A 14090-nucleotide genomic window follows, 5' to 3' on the forward strand; every position below is an offset into this window, starting at 1 on the left:
CCTCCTTGCTATCCCCAGCTCTGGGAAGCAGCACGTGCTCAGTGTGATCCCTCACTTGGCAGCCCTGAGATTCCAATATGGATCTCAGGACAATGCTGGGCCACCTTTCCCTCCTCCAGACCAGCACTGAGAAACCAGAGCTCTTGTACATTCTTCTTGGAGAGGGCAGCGCAGGGACACAGGGCTGTGAGCCCATGCTGGCTTGGGAAAAGGGTTTGGAAAGGAAACCTACGGCATTTAAAACACTAAAGTGCAACAAAAATGTCCTAAACCCTTTGAAATTGATCGCAGCAAGAGGGATCTGCAAAGCTTCAAACTTCCAGTTACTGCAGGGCATCCTTAAAACAGACCCGACAACCACCAGGTAAAAAAGACCAAGGAGCCCTTTGGTGAAACAAGGAACACCAGCCCTGGGGTCAAACATCATATTTAGAACATTTGGAAAGGAAAAGTGTTAAAGCAAAAAAAAAAAAAAGAAAAACAAACAAAAAAAAAAATCAAAACAAAAATACAATTCTTGAATCTTGCGCAATGAAAGAGTTAAACTTTTTGGTGTTTTCAAAAGAAATCCCAACAGACAACCTGGCATAACTTTATCTGCTTCCTAAGGGAGAGATGCCCACTTGAGCCACGACTCAGGACACCATGTGCACTGGACATGTTCCATCCTCACGTATGTCTCAGCATTCCTCCATTCATAAAACCAAATCCTTCCTGTTTACTCTTCAGCCTGAAAGGAAAAACCAAAACTGAAGCTAGATGGAAGATAGCCAGAGGGAGGAGAAAGTTTTCACAGACTGGAGGCCAATCTCATCAGCTCCACGAGCCTGGCAAGTGCAATCCTCAGTGTCGCCTCATTTTAACCTTCCTGGCGGGGCTGCCGTCCTCCTCCTCATCCTCACAGTCCTCCGTGTACTCGTACGACCGTCGCCAATAGTTCTCAGAGCTGAAGTTGCTCCGTCTCCTATGTTTTGGTAAGAGGACTGAACGCCTGTTCTCCTCCTTATCCATTTCTAGAATCCGTGGCCTGTGCAGAGGGAGGAAACAGGAGTAAGAGCACAGCACGATGGGATCCAGGGGTTCCTCCTGGGTGCTGTCTGCAGTTACCTGCACTGACAGCTCTGCCTGTTTTCCCACTGCTCTCCCAGCACTGGGCACTTGGCAGAGCAGGAACAAATCACCAAGTTCCACCTCCCCAGAGGAGCTGAGAACTTTGCTATGATGGGCCAGCTCCTTCCCTTCCCAAGGCTCTGGCCTTTACCTCCACCAGAACACTTCCAGCCAATCTCTTTAACTTGCAGCTTGTGGCCCCAAGAAAAATCCCTTGGGCAGAGGGGTCTGTCTCTACTGCAGCAGAATTTAGAGCACAGAGCTGAGCTCCTTATGGTGCAGGATCACACCACAGCTCCAAAATCCTTTGTCCTCTCAAATATTAGCACAGTGTAATTGTTATTTCTGCAGAGCTGCCTCTGATAACTTTCCAGCAGGACTGGGTTGGTGGGCAGCACACACCACTTACTTTATCAGAGTGGTTCCTGACAGATCCCACTACGATATCCATGAGAATTACCTGTTATACTGGAGCCTCTGAGGCCAGAGAAAAAGAAAAACATGTTTTTCACACCCATCTGCTGCAGGAGCCTAGGCAAGCCATCCCCCACAGCCTGATAAGGTCACACCAGGCTGAAAAACAGCTCAGAGGGATGTGCACATTTGTCCCGCATGATCGCTCCTCTAATCGGACACCCAGGGAAGCTGCATCTGCAGCCCAGCCTCAGACCCTCCTCCATCCTGCATCCAGGTGAATGAACACTGCACACAAACAATCCATCCCCACCCTCCTCCCTCCAGGACAGGTTCAAACAGGGCTGGGACTGCGAGGCAGCCAAGCCCTGCGACCAAGTCAACTTTTGGGTTGTACCCATTGTGCAGAGAGTGCCATCTGGATCCTCAAGAAGCTCTGGAATTGGAATATGCAGGACAGCTGGCAGGCTGGCCATCACTCACAGCCATCAGTGTGCTCACACCAAGGTGTTTAAGGGAAGCCTTGCAGCAGAGCTCAAGCTTGTCTGAAACCTCAGCAAGGAGCTTCCCTCAAGGTCAGGCTTAAACATCCACAATTCTGGTTTCTCACACAAAAATGCACACACAGAGCTCTGGAATCAAAACAGGCCTGAGAAGCTTCCCAGGAAGTCCTTAACCTTTCCCAGATAGCAAACCCTCACGTTCCCTCCCAGGACTGCTTTCATAATATAGTTTAACGCAGCTGCACAGGTTGCTTGGCAATAGAGGTCAAAAATGATTAGCTGCAGGGAAACTATTGTTCTGAACGACTGCATTATCAAAAGCCAGCCAAATCTATTGCTTCTTCATTATGCCACTCACAGGATAAACAATGTAAGCTGCTTACAGCCAGAGCTCAGCCTCCACAAGTCTGGGAGGAACGCATAAAGAGCTCATTCTGATAAAACAGATCTGGGCATTGCAAAAAGCACCTGGCAGGTGCAAATCAAAATGGTTTTACATATGTTCTGAGGCCAGGGACCTCAGCTATGCACTGATCCAGAGACAACATCCCAAACAGGGCTGTTAGGAGAGGTGATCTCACCTGTGGGCAGCATCGGGGTCTGCTTTGCGATGGGACCGCTTTGGTTTCAGGATCTGGTCCCGGTTGCTCCCCGACAGGCGGTCAGAGTTATAACCTGGTGGCAACACAGAGCTACTCAGGGATTTTGTTTCCAATCGAGGTGCATCTAGTCTTGTTCTGCAAATATTGAAAGAGAAGAGAATTTGCAAGGAGTTTCTACAGGATCACAGCAGAGCCCTCCACCCCAACCACACAGCTCAGGAGGAGGGGCAGGAATACCCCATTCCATAGCACAAACTGCAGCTTTGTGGTACTAGAAACTTCACAGAATGACAGAATGGTTTAAGTTGGAAGGGACCTTGAAGATCATCTCATTTCCAACCCCTTGCCACAGGCAGGAACATCTTTCACTAGACCAGACTGCTCCAAGCTTTGTCCACCTTGGCCTTGGACACTTTGAAGGATGGAGCAGCCACAACTTCTCTGGGCAACCTGTGCCAGGGCCTCAGCACCCTCACAGGAAAGGATTTTTTCCTTATACCTAATTTAAACACTCTCTATCAGTTTGAAGGCATTGCCCTTTGTCCTGCCTTGGCTTAGGGACACACAGTCATGAGGTGAAGGCAAAAGGTGCTGAGCTCACTGCAACCCCAGCTCTGGGAGAAGGAGCAGAGCTGCTGCAGCAGCTGTGAAATCCCATGAAATCACCTGGCAATAACTCACAGCTCCAGTTAAGCCACCTGGCTGGGAGATGCCCTGCAAAAGCATCATCACCTGCAACAGTAATAACTGCTTCCACCTGGAAACTCCCTCCTGCCCACGGATCTCCCGGGGTCAGGTGTTCCTCAGCTTGACTGCAAAGTGCAAGGAGTTGAAGTACGAGTCAGGAGGAGGCGTAGCAAACAGAAGCTGCTCCATACATCCCTTCCAGCAGCTCTGCACACACTCAAGCTGTGCTGGAGAGCAAGCACAGCTCATCCCAAAAGAGAACTGAAGGCATGCACAGGTGGAGGAGGCAGCAAAAATGAAGGGGGAGAATCACTTGCTCTCCAGTGCTGAACTTCAGCTCCTGAGGGAGGTTTCCACAGGAGAATCCCAATCTAAACCTCCATTAGGAAGCACATCCAGTTGCCAAGGAGAGCCTCTTCAGCTAATCAGGGTGATGCCAGTCTGGCACAGGCAAAGCTGGGCATGGCAGCCTGAGTTTGCCCAGCGTGCCAGAAACAAGGAACACTTCCAGAGGCAGCTGCCAGGTTGGAGCCTGTGCTACTCCACGCTGCCATCCTGAGCTGTTCTGAGCTCCAGGGCTGGACCCAGTCCAGCCTCAACACCAAAGGCCCTGCAGATCCTGCCCGTGACAAGGGAGGTTGTTTAAATACCTCTCAAATACAGCAGCAACCACAGGGCTGCAATTCTAACAAACCAACCCCCAACACACTGCAAGGGCAAGGGAACAGCACCCATGCTCCCTCTGGCCAGGTGCAAGGAGAGGTGACACTAAAATGGAGAATAATATACCTACAAACAGAGAAACTCTGCTTATGAGTGAAAGCAGAATGGCAGCAAAAGCCTCCAAAATTGCTTTCAAGACCTGGTTGAGTAGGTCTCATTTCTACACCCACCTCCCACGTTACCTCTCCCAACATCTCATAAATTGAGAGCACCATTCCTCCCCTCCTCTGGCTCAAAGCACTTCCAAACCCTGCTGGCTCCCGGCAGCCCTGTGATCCAACACAGGAAACAACGAGCACTGAAGTGTTTATGACCTGCTTGGTAACCACACAGCTCTGGAGCATCCTGCAGAACCCCACTGCTCCTGCAGCTCCCACAGCTCTGCTCTCCTGCTGCTGTCAGTGGGAACATGCTCAGAGCAGAGCCAGACTCGCTGGGACGCAGCAGGCTCCGGCAGAACTCTGAGCTGAACATCCCAGCTCCAGCTGGCATGATCCAGCTGATCTGATCCGAAAGCTCAGGGCTGATCCTCACCACCAAGAAGAGGAAGAGGAGTTTTATGAGGAGGCCAGCAGGGGAAGGAGGTGCTTTCCTGGTTGCACAACAGCCTGTTCCAGGCACGGCCGCAGATCCGGGCAGCGTGAACGGCGCTGGTGCAGAGACCCTGGCACAGCAAAGGGCACACTCTGCACACACAGGGCACACTCTGCACACACAGGGACACGCAGGGGACACAGGGAGGTGGCTGCCCTGGCCAGGGGATAAGCAGCAATTAATAAGCTCTAATTGGCAGCAATCACAGCCCAGCCTTTGGCAAACATCGCCACGGATTCACCACAGCTGCAGAGGCTACGCAGAAATAATTCCCAGGGGGTTTGTGCTTTGCTCGAGAGAAAAATCCTGGTGTGGTTTCATCTGGTTTGTCTGTCGGGTTAGCCCCTCACTGTCTGATGGGCAGAGACACTTCTGCTCTGACATGAAGCAAATCAGGCCCCAGAAATCAGGGTGGATGGGCAAACAAAGCCAGCAGAGCTGCAGGCTCTGTCCCTTCAGCAGGAATGCAGCAGCTCAGCTGGGTACAACTGGGGACACCTCACTGCTCCTCCCAGGACTTAAAGGGGGCTTATAAAAAACACAGAAAACAACTTTTTACGTTGGGAGATGGGCATAAGACAAGAGGGACCAGTGTTAAACTAAAAGAGGGAAGATTTACATTGGATATTAGAAAGAAATCCTTTGCTCAGACAGCAGTGAAGCACCAGGTTGGACAGGGCTCTGAGCAACCTGCTCTAGTGGAAGGTGTCCTTGTCCATGGCAGGGGCTGAAATGAGGTGATGTTTAAGGTCCCTTCTTGCCCTGATGCACTTTGAGGGCAGCCAGGCTTGACTGAAACAATCCAACACCCTCAGCTCACCAAGGCTGGAGAAAGCAAGAGGCAGAGCCAGTTTAAACAGGTACACTGGACACCTGCACCAGTTTGGGCAGCTTTAGCTTATTTATCTGAGTCTGTCTTTTCCACAAAACTGCTCCACAACCTAGGACAGGCAGCTTCTCTTTCCCAAAGTCCAACCAAAGCAGCTCCAAGGCTTGGAGATGCCTCCTTGTCAGCACTGGTGCTGCCTTTCCCTGGCTGCTCCACCACCACGAACACAACAGCTCTAAGTTCTTATCAGAGCCTCTCACCCCACACCTCACGGGGCCATACCCAGCTGTGGGGTGCTTTGGCTGCAGCCTGCCTTGCATCCCACTCTATCTCCTGCCACATCTCACCCTGCCTCCCTGGGTCTGATTTTGCTTGGCAAATGCCTCAGGGCTGCTGTTTTTCCTGCCTTCATTCCATGGGTTTCTCTAACCAGATGTCCAACTCCACTCCACTGGCTTTGTGCCATATCCTCATAATGCTGCCAGACTTGTTTTGAAATCAACTAAGCCATCCAAAAGCTCATCCAGCCTGGATCCAGACCTCTTGCCTGCGAGCCTTATGCCAGCCTGGGCCACAACCACAGCCCTGCCACCAATGCCCACGGTTTTGGCTGGGTTTACAGGACTCAAAGTGTGTATTTTCATTTACAAAGATGTTTCTTGACAGCAGAACTACTGCCAACACCTTTCAAGGCACAATCAGCAAGGGTCAATGTGTGGCAGTCACATGTTTTGGTATCCTAGTAGAAGGACTGGTAACAGAGGACATTTCTAGGCAGAAAAGGTTTTACTGAGGAACTTTGGGGTGGGGTTAGTTCACTTTGTCTCACATTTTCTTAAGAGCTTTAGGAACAAGCATTGATTGATGAAATGCCATCAAGAGTGCTTTTCTAGAACAGGAAGCCCCTTTCTAAAACAGCTTATGGAGCTTGGCTTCCCAACACACACTCAAAGGACAAGCTCTGCACTGAGCACTGAACTCTCTACATGTTTCCCTCCAAGGCCAGTGTCTCGCTCTCTCCCCAGGAAACAACAGCCATGATACCAAGGAAACTTCCTCTGCTTCACAGAACATTCCTGATCACAAGCAGCAGCTTCAAAAGACCATCCAGGTAACTCACACACGTGGGTCTCACATGACCAGACACCTGAACACACAGCCCAAAACAAGACAGTTTGATACCCTGAGTGTTTGGAGCTGGACAGCCAAAGGAAAGCCAGTCTGGGCACCAGCAGGGCTTGCAAGCCCAGACATTACAACAAAGGGCTGCTGCACAGAGCCAAGAAGTGATGTTCCCTGCAGGAACAGGTCCCAGCCACTTCCACTGCCAGGCACGGCACGACACAAGTGAGCATCAGTGACACCTAATCAAGGTGCGAGATCAAGCCAGTAAATTAACAAGCAAGGCAAGTTTTCAAGTGTTTAAGCATCCTGACACCACATCCACGTTGATCTTGCTGTCTGGAGGGCTTCAACACTTACTTTCTGAGGATGATGACAGCTCTCCTCTCCTTGATGTCCTGTGGTCGAATGCAGTGTGTGATTTCGTCGGCCGCATACCCACTGACAACAGAAACAAAAAGCCACCATCAGGGAGATGCCAGGCACGAGCAGAAAGTGGTTTCCAGCCTCAACAACTCAGTTTGGCCAGTACTTCCTAACTTGCACCAGGAATTTCTCCCCCAAACACCACCCCCCAGGCACACAGGACTTGCAGGAAAGAACAAACATTGGGAAAGAATGGGGACAGTCAGGGTGTTTTGGGGGGTTTCATAACTCAGTTTTTCAGAGGAAACTGCCACCTGCTCCAGCACTGTGAATAAAACATGTACAAATGTAAAACTGTAGATTCAGACAATTAATTTATGAAGAAATTAGAAAGCAACAGGGGGGCAAATGAGCACATTCCTCCAAAGCATCATCTCAAACATGCCTATGAGAAAAGCCATCTCTCACAGCTCAGGTGTGCACCACACCCAGACCCAAACACGTAACACATCAAGGAGGTGTTTTAGTCACAGAGGGGTGCAGTCATGCAGAGCTGAGCCTCTCACCCCCTTTTCCTGCTCATCATCCTCCCCATCAGATGGCACATCCTCAGCCACCACAAGAACAGCACCAGCCCTAACCCAGCACTCGTGGGGTAACCTACAAATTCAGACCTGCAAACCAAGCTGCACTCCTCTGTAACAGGGTGAAGCAGCTCCCTGGGCTGAGGAAAAGCCAGGCTCAAGCAGTGGCTGTTGTCAGCAGCAGTATTTCACTGTGTGAAATAATTCCAGATACTCCACATTTTCAGCAGGCTGGAGAAAAGCCACGGCCAAGGACAGCCCCAGCTTCCCACCACACACTGGAGCATTTCCTGATGGCTGCTTTGTCTCCAGGTGAAATCAGAGCAGGTGAAATCCCGGTGTGTCCATGGAGAGCAGCCACCAGACCTGCTGTGACACACAAACCGTGCTGGGAGCACATCCCATCACGGCAAGGGTGTGAGCAGCACATCCCAGCGCTGGGGCTGCCCTCTGCCTGCCGTTTGGAGAGTGTCAGCTCACCGAGAGCCCTCTGCAATCCAGCACGGGCTAAAGAGAGGCTGAACACCTCCAGAGCTTCCTGAAACACCCAGCAAGGGCAGCAACACCTTGGGTGAAGCTGCTCAAGCCTGCACGCCCAGCCTGAAGCAGAAATCAGCAGCCCCAGTGTCCCCACAAGGCTTTTCCAGGCCAGGGTCAGGGGCTGGCAGGTTATTCAGGACACCCTGAGCAGGGAACAGAGCTCACACACACAAGTCTTCTCTGGGGACAGGACCGGGTTTTCTTGATCTGGTTAGATAAGCCACCCACTCACCCAGAAACGCCTCCTCACACACAGATTTACTGCTCTGCAAGGACAGCTACAAGACCAAGGCCTGACCAGCCGAAGCAGGGGTGGTGTCCATCCCCACCGTGCTCCAGGCATTGCAGAACACAACAAGGGGCTTGTAATGATCCTCTATTATGTTCCTGGAATCTCTGTGTCAAGCTCCAGTGAATTCATGAATATCACCCACGTTAGCATTCAACACAGCATCCTCAGCATCACCCTGAACACCAGGGAAAGGTCTCCTTCCAGACCCACAAGGTGTCAGCCTGGACACTCCTTTTCACTCCTTGCCAGGCAAGAACACCCTCTCACCCTTTCCAGATCACTTCCAGAGTGGCACCAGCAAGTCTGTGGTCCCAGATCAAACAACAGCCCCACCACACTGGTCTGAGACCATAAGGGGGAAACACCAGTCTGCCCCAGTGCCAAACTGGTGTGGAAAACTCTGCACTATACCATATGTAGTGATGGAGTGCCTCTGCACAGGCAGGGAAATGAAAGGATTATTTGGTTGTGCCACACTTGTGCTGCCTCGTGCCAGCATGAACTTCTCACCCACTGCCCAGCCCTGCACGCCCTGAGGATGGGTGAAGGGGCAGACCCTGAAGAAAAACACCCATAATGATATCAAGGGTCTACACACACATTTCTTGCCCAGAGAAGAAACTCAAAACAATCTGGAAAGGAAAATCATAAATTCCTGCCCACAAGAACACCTGAGTGTGACATCTCCATCCCAGAGCGTTTTCCAGAAGAACAGGGGAAGTGCTGATGTTTTCCACACACTACCCCAAAACAAGCCCCCAATTCCACACTAACCTATCAAACCTTACACCCCCAACTCTCTCCTGAGTCTTTTTACACCTGGAAGAGCCTCTGCTGAGCCAGAACTGATTCACACAGAGATAAAAGTGGATATTTCTGCGCAAACATCACCAGAAAGGAAGCCTTGAAGTTCTACAGACTCTAACAAGAAAAGCTTGAACAAATCTCTGCCTCATCACCACTGGCACACGTAGAACTTCCTCTGCAGCAGAGCCTGCTCTGAGGGATCAGGCTATTTTGGAGCAGACAGCTGCACAGAGATCCCTCCAGCTGGGAAGGAAGGAAGGAGCTTCATCCTCCAGCAACTCCAACCTGCTCTGATTGCGCTTCCATCAGGCACGCCTGGAGACAACAGGAGGGACACACATCCCAGCACTCCCCTGCCATTACAAACTGCCAGGGGATGACCCAGAGCACTCTCCAGCTGAGGGAAGCCTGTAAGGCACAAGCTCTGGGAACTTGGGAAATGTTACCTGTGCCTTTCGTTCCTCCAGCTGCAGCTGCACTCTTCCCAATGCTCACACAACATACCTGGCATTTCAGTGCTGAGATTTGCCTCCTGTGACAGCAGCTGCAGGGCAGGGATCCACCTGGAACCCCCAGCTCAGGTGGCTCCACACACCCCCTGTTCCTTTCCCTTTTCCCAAGCATTCTCAAAGCACAGATGAAAAGGCAAATTCCTCCATCTCCCTACCACCGCTTCTATCGATTGATGCTCACCAAATTGTTGTTAAAACAAGAAAAACCCACAAGCTGATGGGTCACAGGACTGGGATCCAGCAGCACACCCTGAGCTGATGCTTCCTGCTGGCCTGACTGCCACTGGGACAAACCTGCAGGAGCTCCTGCTCCCCAGGGCTGTGGGAAAAGAAGGGACTGGAGAAGGTCATGTTCTAGATCACAAAAGCTACAAGAGCAAATCTTCCCTGCAGATGTGAAAAGAGAGGAGAAAGGGCTCATTACAGGTCGTGGGGTGGCTCAGCCTTTGCCTTCTGGCAGAGGGGCACAGCCCAGCCACGTGAATCCTGTTCCACCTCACCTGTCATTGGAGGGCTGAACGCTTTCCAAGCAGTCTGAGGCAGGTTCAGTGTTGGCAAACACCACATCCTGCTTCAGGGCAGGCAAACAAAATCAAGGGAGGGAAACGGGGAAAGCGCCTCTGCAAAATCCCTTCTGGCTCAGCAGCTGTGAAATTAGGAGCAGGAAGGGGAGAGGGGCAATCTGGGGCCAGTGTGAGAGTGCTGTGGGGTCAAAGGGGATTCCAGGAACATGACAGCTTACTTTAGATCCTCAGGACTTCCACAAGGCTTCCCTGGAAAGGCTGCAGCCACTGACCCAGCAGGATCTGAATCCCAGACATTACAGGCATGCCACCTCTATCTGTGCCCGTTGCCCATCTCCAGGGTAACTGCCTCCAGGAGCTGTTTACCCAGAGGACAAAATGCCAAGTTTGGGGAGTTGACTCAGTCACGACCAAGGGCTGGATTTGGTGCCACACCCCTGAGCATGCTCTGCACCTCTCCTGCTCCTGCTGACTGCTGGGGGGAGATGGGAGAGCAGGGGATCTGCTGTGAGGCCAGGAATTGATGCCAGACAGGATCCTGTCAACACACAACAGTCACTCTGGCAGAATCTCCCATAAGTGAGTGTAAAGTACCTGCTAACTGCTGTACCAAATTTGAAATAATCCCTGTTTTAAAGTCTATTACTTGCTGGAAGGAGGAACATCTGACTGTGATCAAACTGCAGTGGGTGGGTCAGAAAGCAGCCCTTGGATTTGGAGGGAAAAGATATCAAGATATCTTCATGTTGTTTGTAGGATTCCTTTAGCTACATTAACAAACTGATTACAGCACCTGAGTGACACTGCCAACAACCCAAACACCCCTGGGAGACACATCACTCCAATTCCATGAGCCCTGAGCCAGCAGCCTCTTCCAAGCAGTTTTGAGAAGGAAGAGCAAGGGTCTGGAATAAGAAAACATCATTCTCTGGTCCTGGAGCAGAGAAAGCATCTCTCTTTCCTCCCACCATCCTCCACTGCAGATCCTCCTCCAGAGTTTTTCAAGAGGCTTTGACTGCAAGACTTGAGGCTGACCCTGCATTAGCAGCTCTGCCAGAATGCTTCCAAGCAGGATAAAACTCTCACTGTCCTTAAAAAACAGAAGGCCTCTGGCTGTAAAAGCAAGGACAACTATTTATCCAGGCCTGACGAGGAAAGACAGCAGAGGGGTTTGCACCAGGAGCAGGAAAATTGGGGCAGAAAGTTTCCCTCCTGGTATCTCAGAGCAGTCAGGGAGCAGAGCAGCTGCCTCACACCCAGCAGTCCATCCCTGGGGATGGAGCTCGCTCTGCAGTAAAAAGATACAGAGCAGGATGGGTCCCCTTGGGTCCCATTTCACAAAATCACCCCGACCTCTGCCCCCCGAGCCCTGACAAACCACCAGGGAATGAGAAAATGTCCTCAGCGCCATTCCCGCCGCCCTCTGCAGCCTCCCTCATCCCTGGCTAATCCACACAAGTTACCTAACACCGGGGTACAGCAAGGATTAGTTAATGTTTGTGCAGCTTTTCCGAGATAAAAGCGACGCGAGATCTCGGCATTTATTATTGATGCACCAGTCAAGGAGGCCGTGTGTTTGTGGGGGGAAAAATTCCTTCCCGAACCCTGCAGCGATCAATTTACAAGCCAAAGCAAGGGATTGAATTACGGCCTGGGAGCCCGGAAAACCGGCCTGGACCTTCACCAGCCCAAAAAAGCCACCCCCCAAAGGAGGATACAGCTGGTGGCACTGCTGGCACAGCCCTGGCGATCCCTGCTGCTGGCAGGGAGCACTCTGACCTTCAGGGACACAAGGGACTGGCAGCACCAATGCCAGGCTTCCAGCTGCCCTCCCCAGGAGCTGGAGACAGCAGGATCCCGGTGCTCCAGCCCTGTCCCCTCACCTGCCTGTCCCCTCACCTGTGTGGGCAGCAGTGGCATTAGCAAGCAGGCGTTCCCCGGTGCCAACCCCAGCCTCACTGCCGGCCAACTGCGTGACCTTGGGCAGGTCATTCCACCTTGCAGGGCTCTTCCTCAGCGCACACCAAGTCCCTTCCTGTGCCCGTGACCCGCTGCACTTCCAAGTGACAATCACGCGGGGCTCTGCACTCTGCTCTCCCCATCGTCACAGCGCAGGGGAGGGCTCAGCACTCCCAGTTTACAGACTGGGAAGGACGGGGCCATTCACACCTCCTCTCCACGGTTAAGGTCAGGTCAGAGAAGCACCGGCCGAGCTAAGAATAGACCCAGGAGCCCTGTCCCTACAGCTGCTCCGCTCTGACCACTCTTGGGCAAAGGATCCATTTTGTGTCTCATCGTGTTACTTTAACCATTCACAGGAACTCAGTGGCCAGCTCAGCTCTGCTCCCAACAGCATTCGCCTCAAGCTCCATGGAGAGGGCACCCACCCAAATCCTCACCCACAACAACGGCAGGACCACCCCCCTAAAATCGCTGTTTCACCCCTTCCAGCACAGCGAGCCCCCGAGCACCGACCGGAGGAGGAGATGGAGCCCGAGGCGCCGTCGGGGCGCGCATCCGTGCGCCTCGTGATCCGCGTTACACAACCGGGGCCTCGGCAACGCGGGCGAGTTACCTGAGCACCGTGACGCTCCCCCTCTTGACGGGCAGGAACAGAACGGGCTCCGACACCCGGATGGGCTTGAACTGGAATTTACACCCGAAGCAGAGCGCCGAGTCGCTGAAGAAGGACACGGAGACGATGGGCCTCTCAAAGATATGGATGGGGTCCACGTGGGAGACAATGCAGCCCCCCGGCTGGTAGTCGTTGATGACGGCACTGTTCACAAAGCCCTCGGGGATCACCCGGTGCTCCACCAGCTTCCTGATCACCAGGTCGTGCACCCACTCGGGGATGGCGTCCACCTCCCCCCGCGGGTACAGGCGCTCCTGGCCGGGGCCCCGCCGCTGTAGCTGAGACCCGTACGTGTAACCTTCCCCGAAAAAATACTTGTTCCGCAGCGGCGCCCGGTCCACCGTGTGCTCCTTGTAGAGCCCCTTCTCCGCCCGGGACACCACGTCCTCGATGCGCGCCTCGATCTTGGCGCACTCCTCGGCGCTGAAGAGGCGAAGCTGGCGGATGCCGCTCTTCACTTTCCGAGCTTCCTCCTCCTCCTTCTGCTCCTCGTAGTCGCTGGGCTCGGAGCCGGAGTCCTCCTGGTGCCGCCGCTTGCGCTCGTACGGCGGTTCGGGGGGCTCCCGCGGGAGGCCGCCGCCGCCGCCGCCTTTGTGGCCGTCCCGGTAGGGCATCATGGACTTGAGCTTCTCCCGCAGGTCCGTGTAGCCGCTGCCGGCCATGGCGCGTCCGCAGCCCCCGCCTCTATCGATCCCGGCGCTGCAGGCGGCGGCGGGCGGCGGCGGGGGACGCGCAGCTGCTGCTCATGGCACCCGCCGCCCTGCCGGGAGAGAGAGCCCCGCAGGACGGGGAGGTGAGCACGGGATCCCGGTACCGCGCCAGACCCTCTCCCGGCCCCCCTTCTCGGGAGATGGGACCCTGCTCCCGGCGCACGGAGCTCCTGCCCTCTCCCTCCCTCCGGGGGCAGGGGCGGCCCGGCGGACGCCACACTCACGGCTTGGCCCGGGGCGGGCGCGGACGACGCTGCCGGTGCCGGTGCTCACGCGGCGGCAGGGCCTGGCACATTCCCAGCGGCGGCCCCGGACTCCCTGCCCGTTCCCACCGCCGCGGCTCTGCCCATGGCGGGGGACAACCGGAGGAGGCGTGGGGGGGGTCCCGTGCCGTGCCGGGGGACGGCGGCGGGCGGGGGTCTGGCGCGGCCCTTCCCGCTACGTCACCAGGAGCCGGCCCGACATCCCGGATCGCCGCGGGGCCGCCCCGCCCCGCCGCGCACGCGCCGCCACCGCCCCCGGCCCCGCCCCTCCCG

The 14090-nt window shown here is 54.0% G+C and overlaps 1 protein-coding gene across 2 annotated transcripts; it reads right to left on the minus strand.

Moving 5' to 3' along the window:
* Positions 1-429: 429 nt before the first annotated feature.
* ALKBH5 (alkB homolog 5, RNA demethylase) lies at positions 430-14088 on the minus strand. Of its 2 annotated transcripts, XM_005494883.3 has the most exons (5): positions 13779-14088; positions 12785-13604; positions 6945-7025; positions 2609-2764; positions 431-1027 (listed from the first exon to the last, which is right to left on the minus strand). In XM_005494883.3, the coding sequence occupies exons 2-5, from the start codon at positions 13504-13506 to the stop codon at positions 844-846; spliced, it is 1143 nt and encodes a 380-aa protein (XP_005494940.1). In that variant the 5' UTR covers positions 13507-13604; positions 13779-14088; the 3' UTR covers positions 431-843. The 2 variants fall into 2 exon arrangements, with proteins under 2 accessions (XP_074408678.1, XP_005494940.1); XM_074552577.1 differs by lacking the exon at positions 13779-14088 and having other exon boundaries at positions 430-1027; positions 12785-13563.
* Positions 14089-14090: the final 2 nt, after the last annotated feature.

The sequence above is a fragment of the Zonotrichia albicollis genome, chromosome 16 (genome assembly GCF_047830755.1).
Source record: "Zonotrichia albicollis isolate bZonAlb1 chromosome 16, bZonAlb1.hap1, whole genome shotgun sequence".
NCBI lineage: Eukaryota > Metazoa > Chordata > Aves > Passeriformes > Passerellidae > Zonotrichia > Zonotrichia albicollis.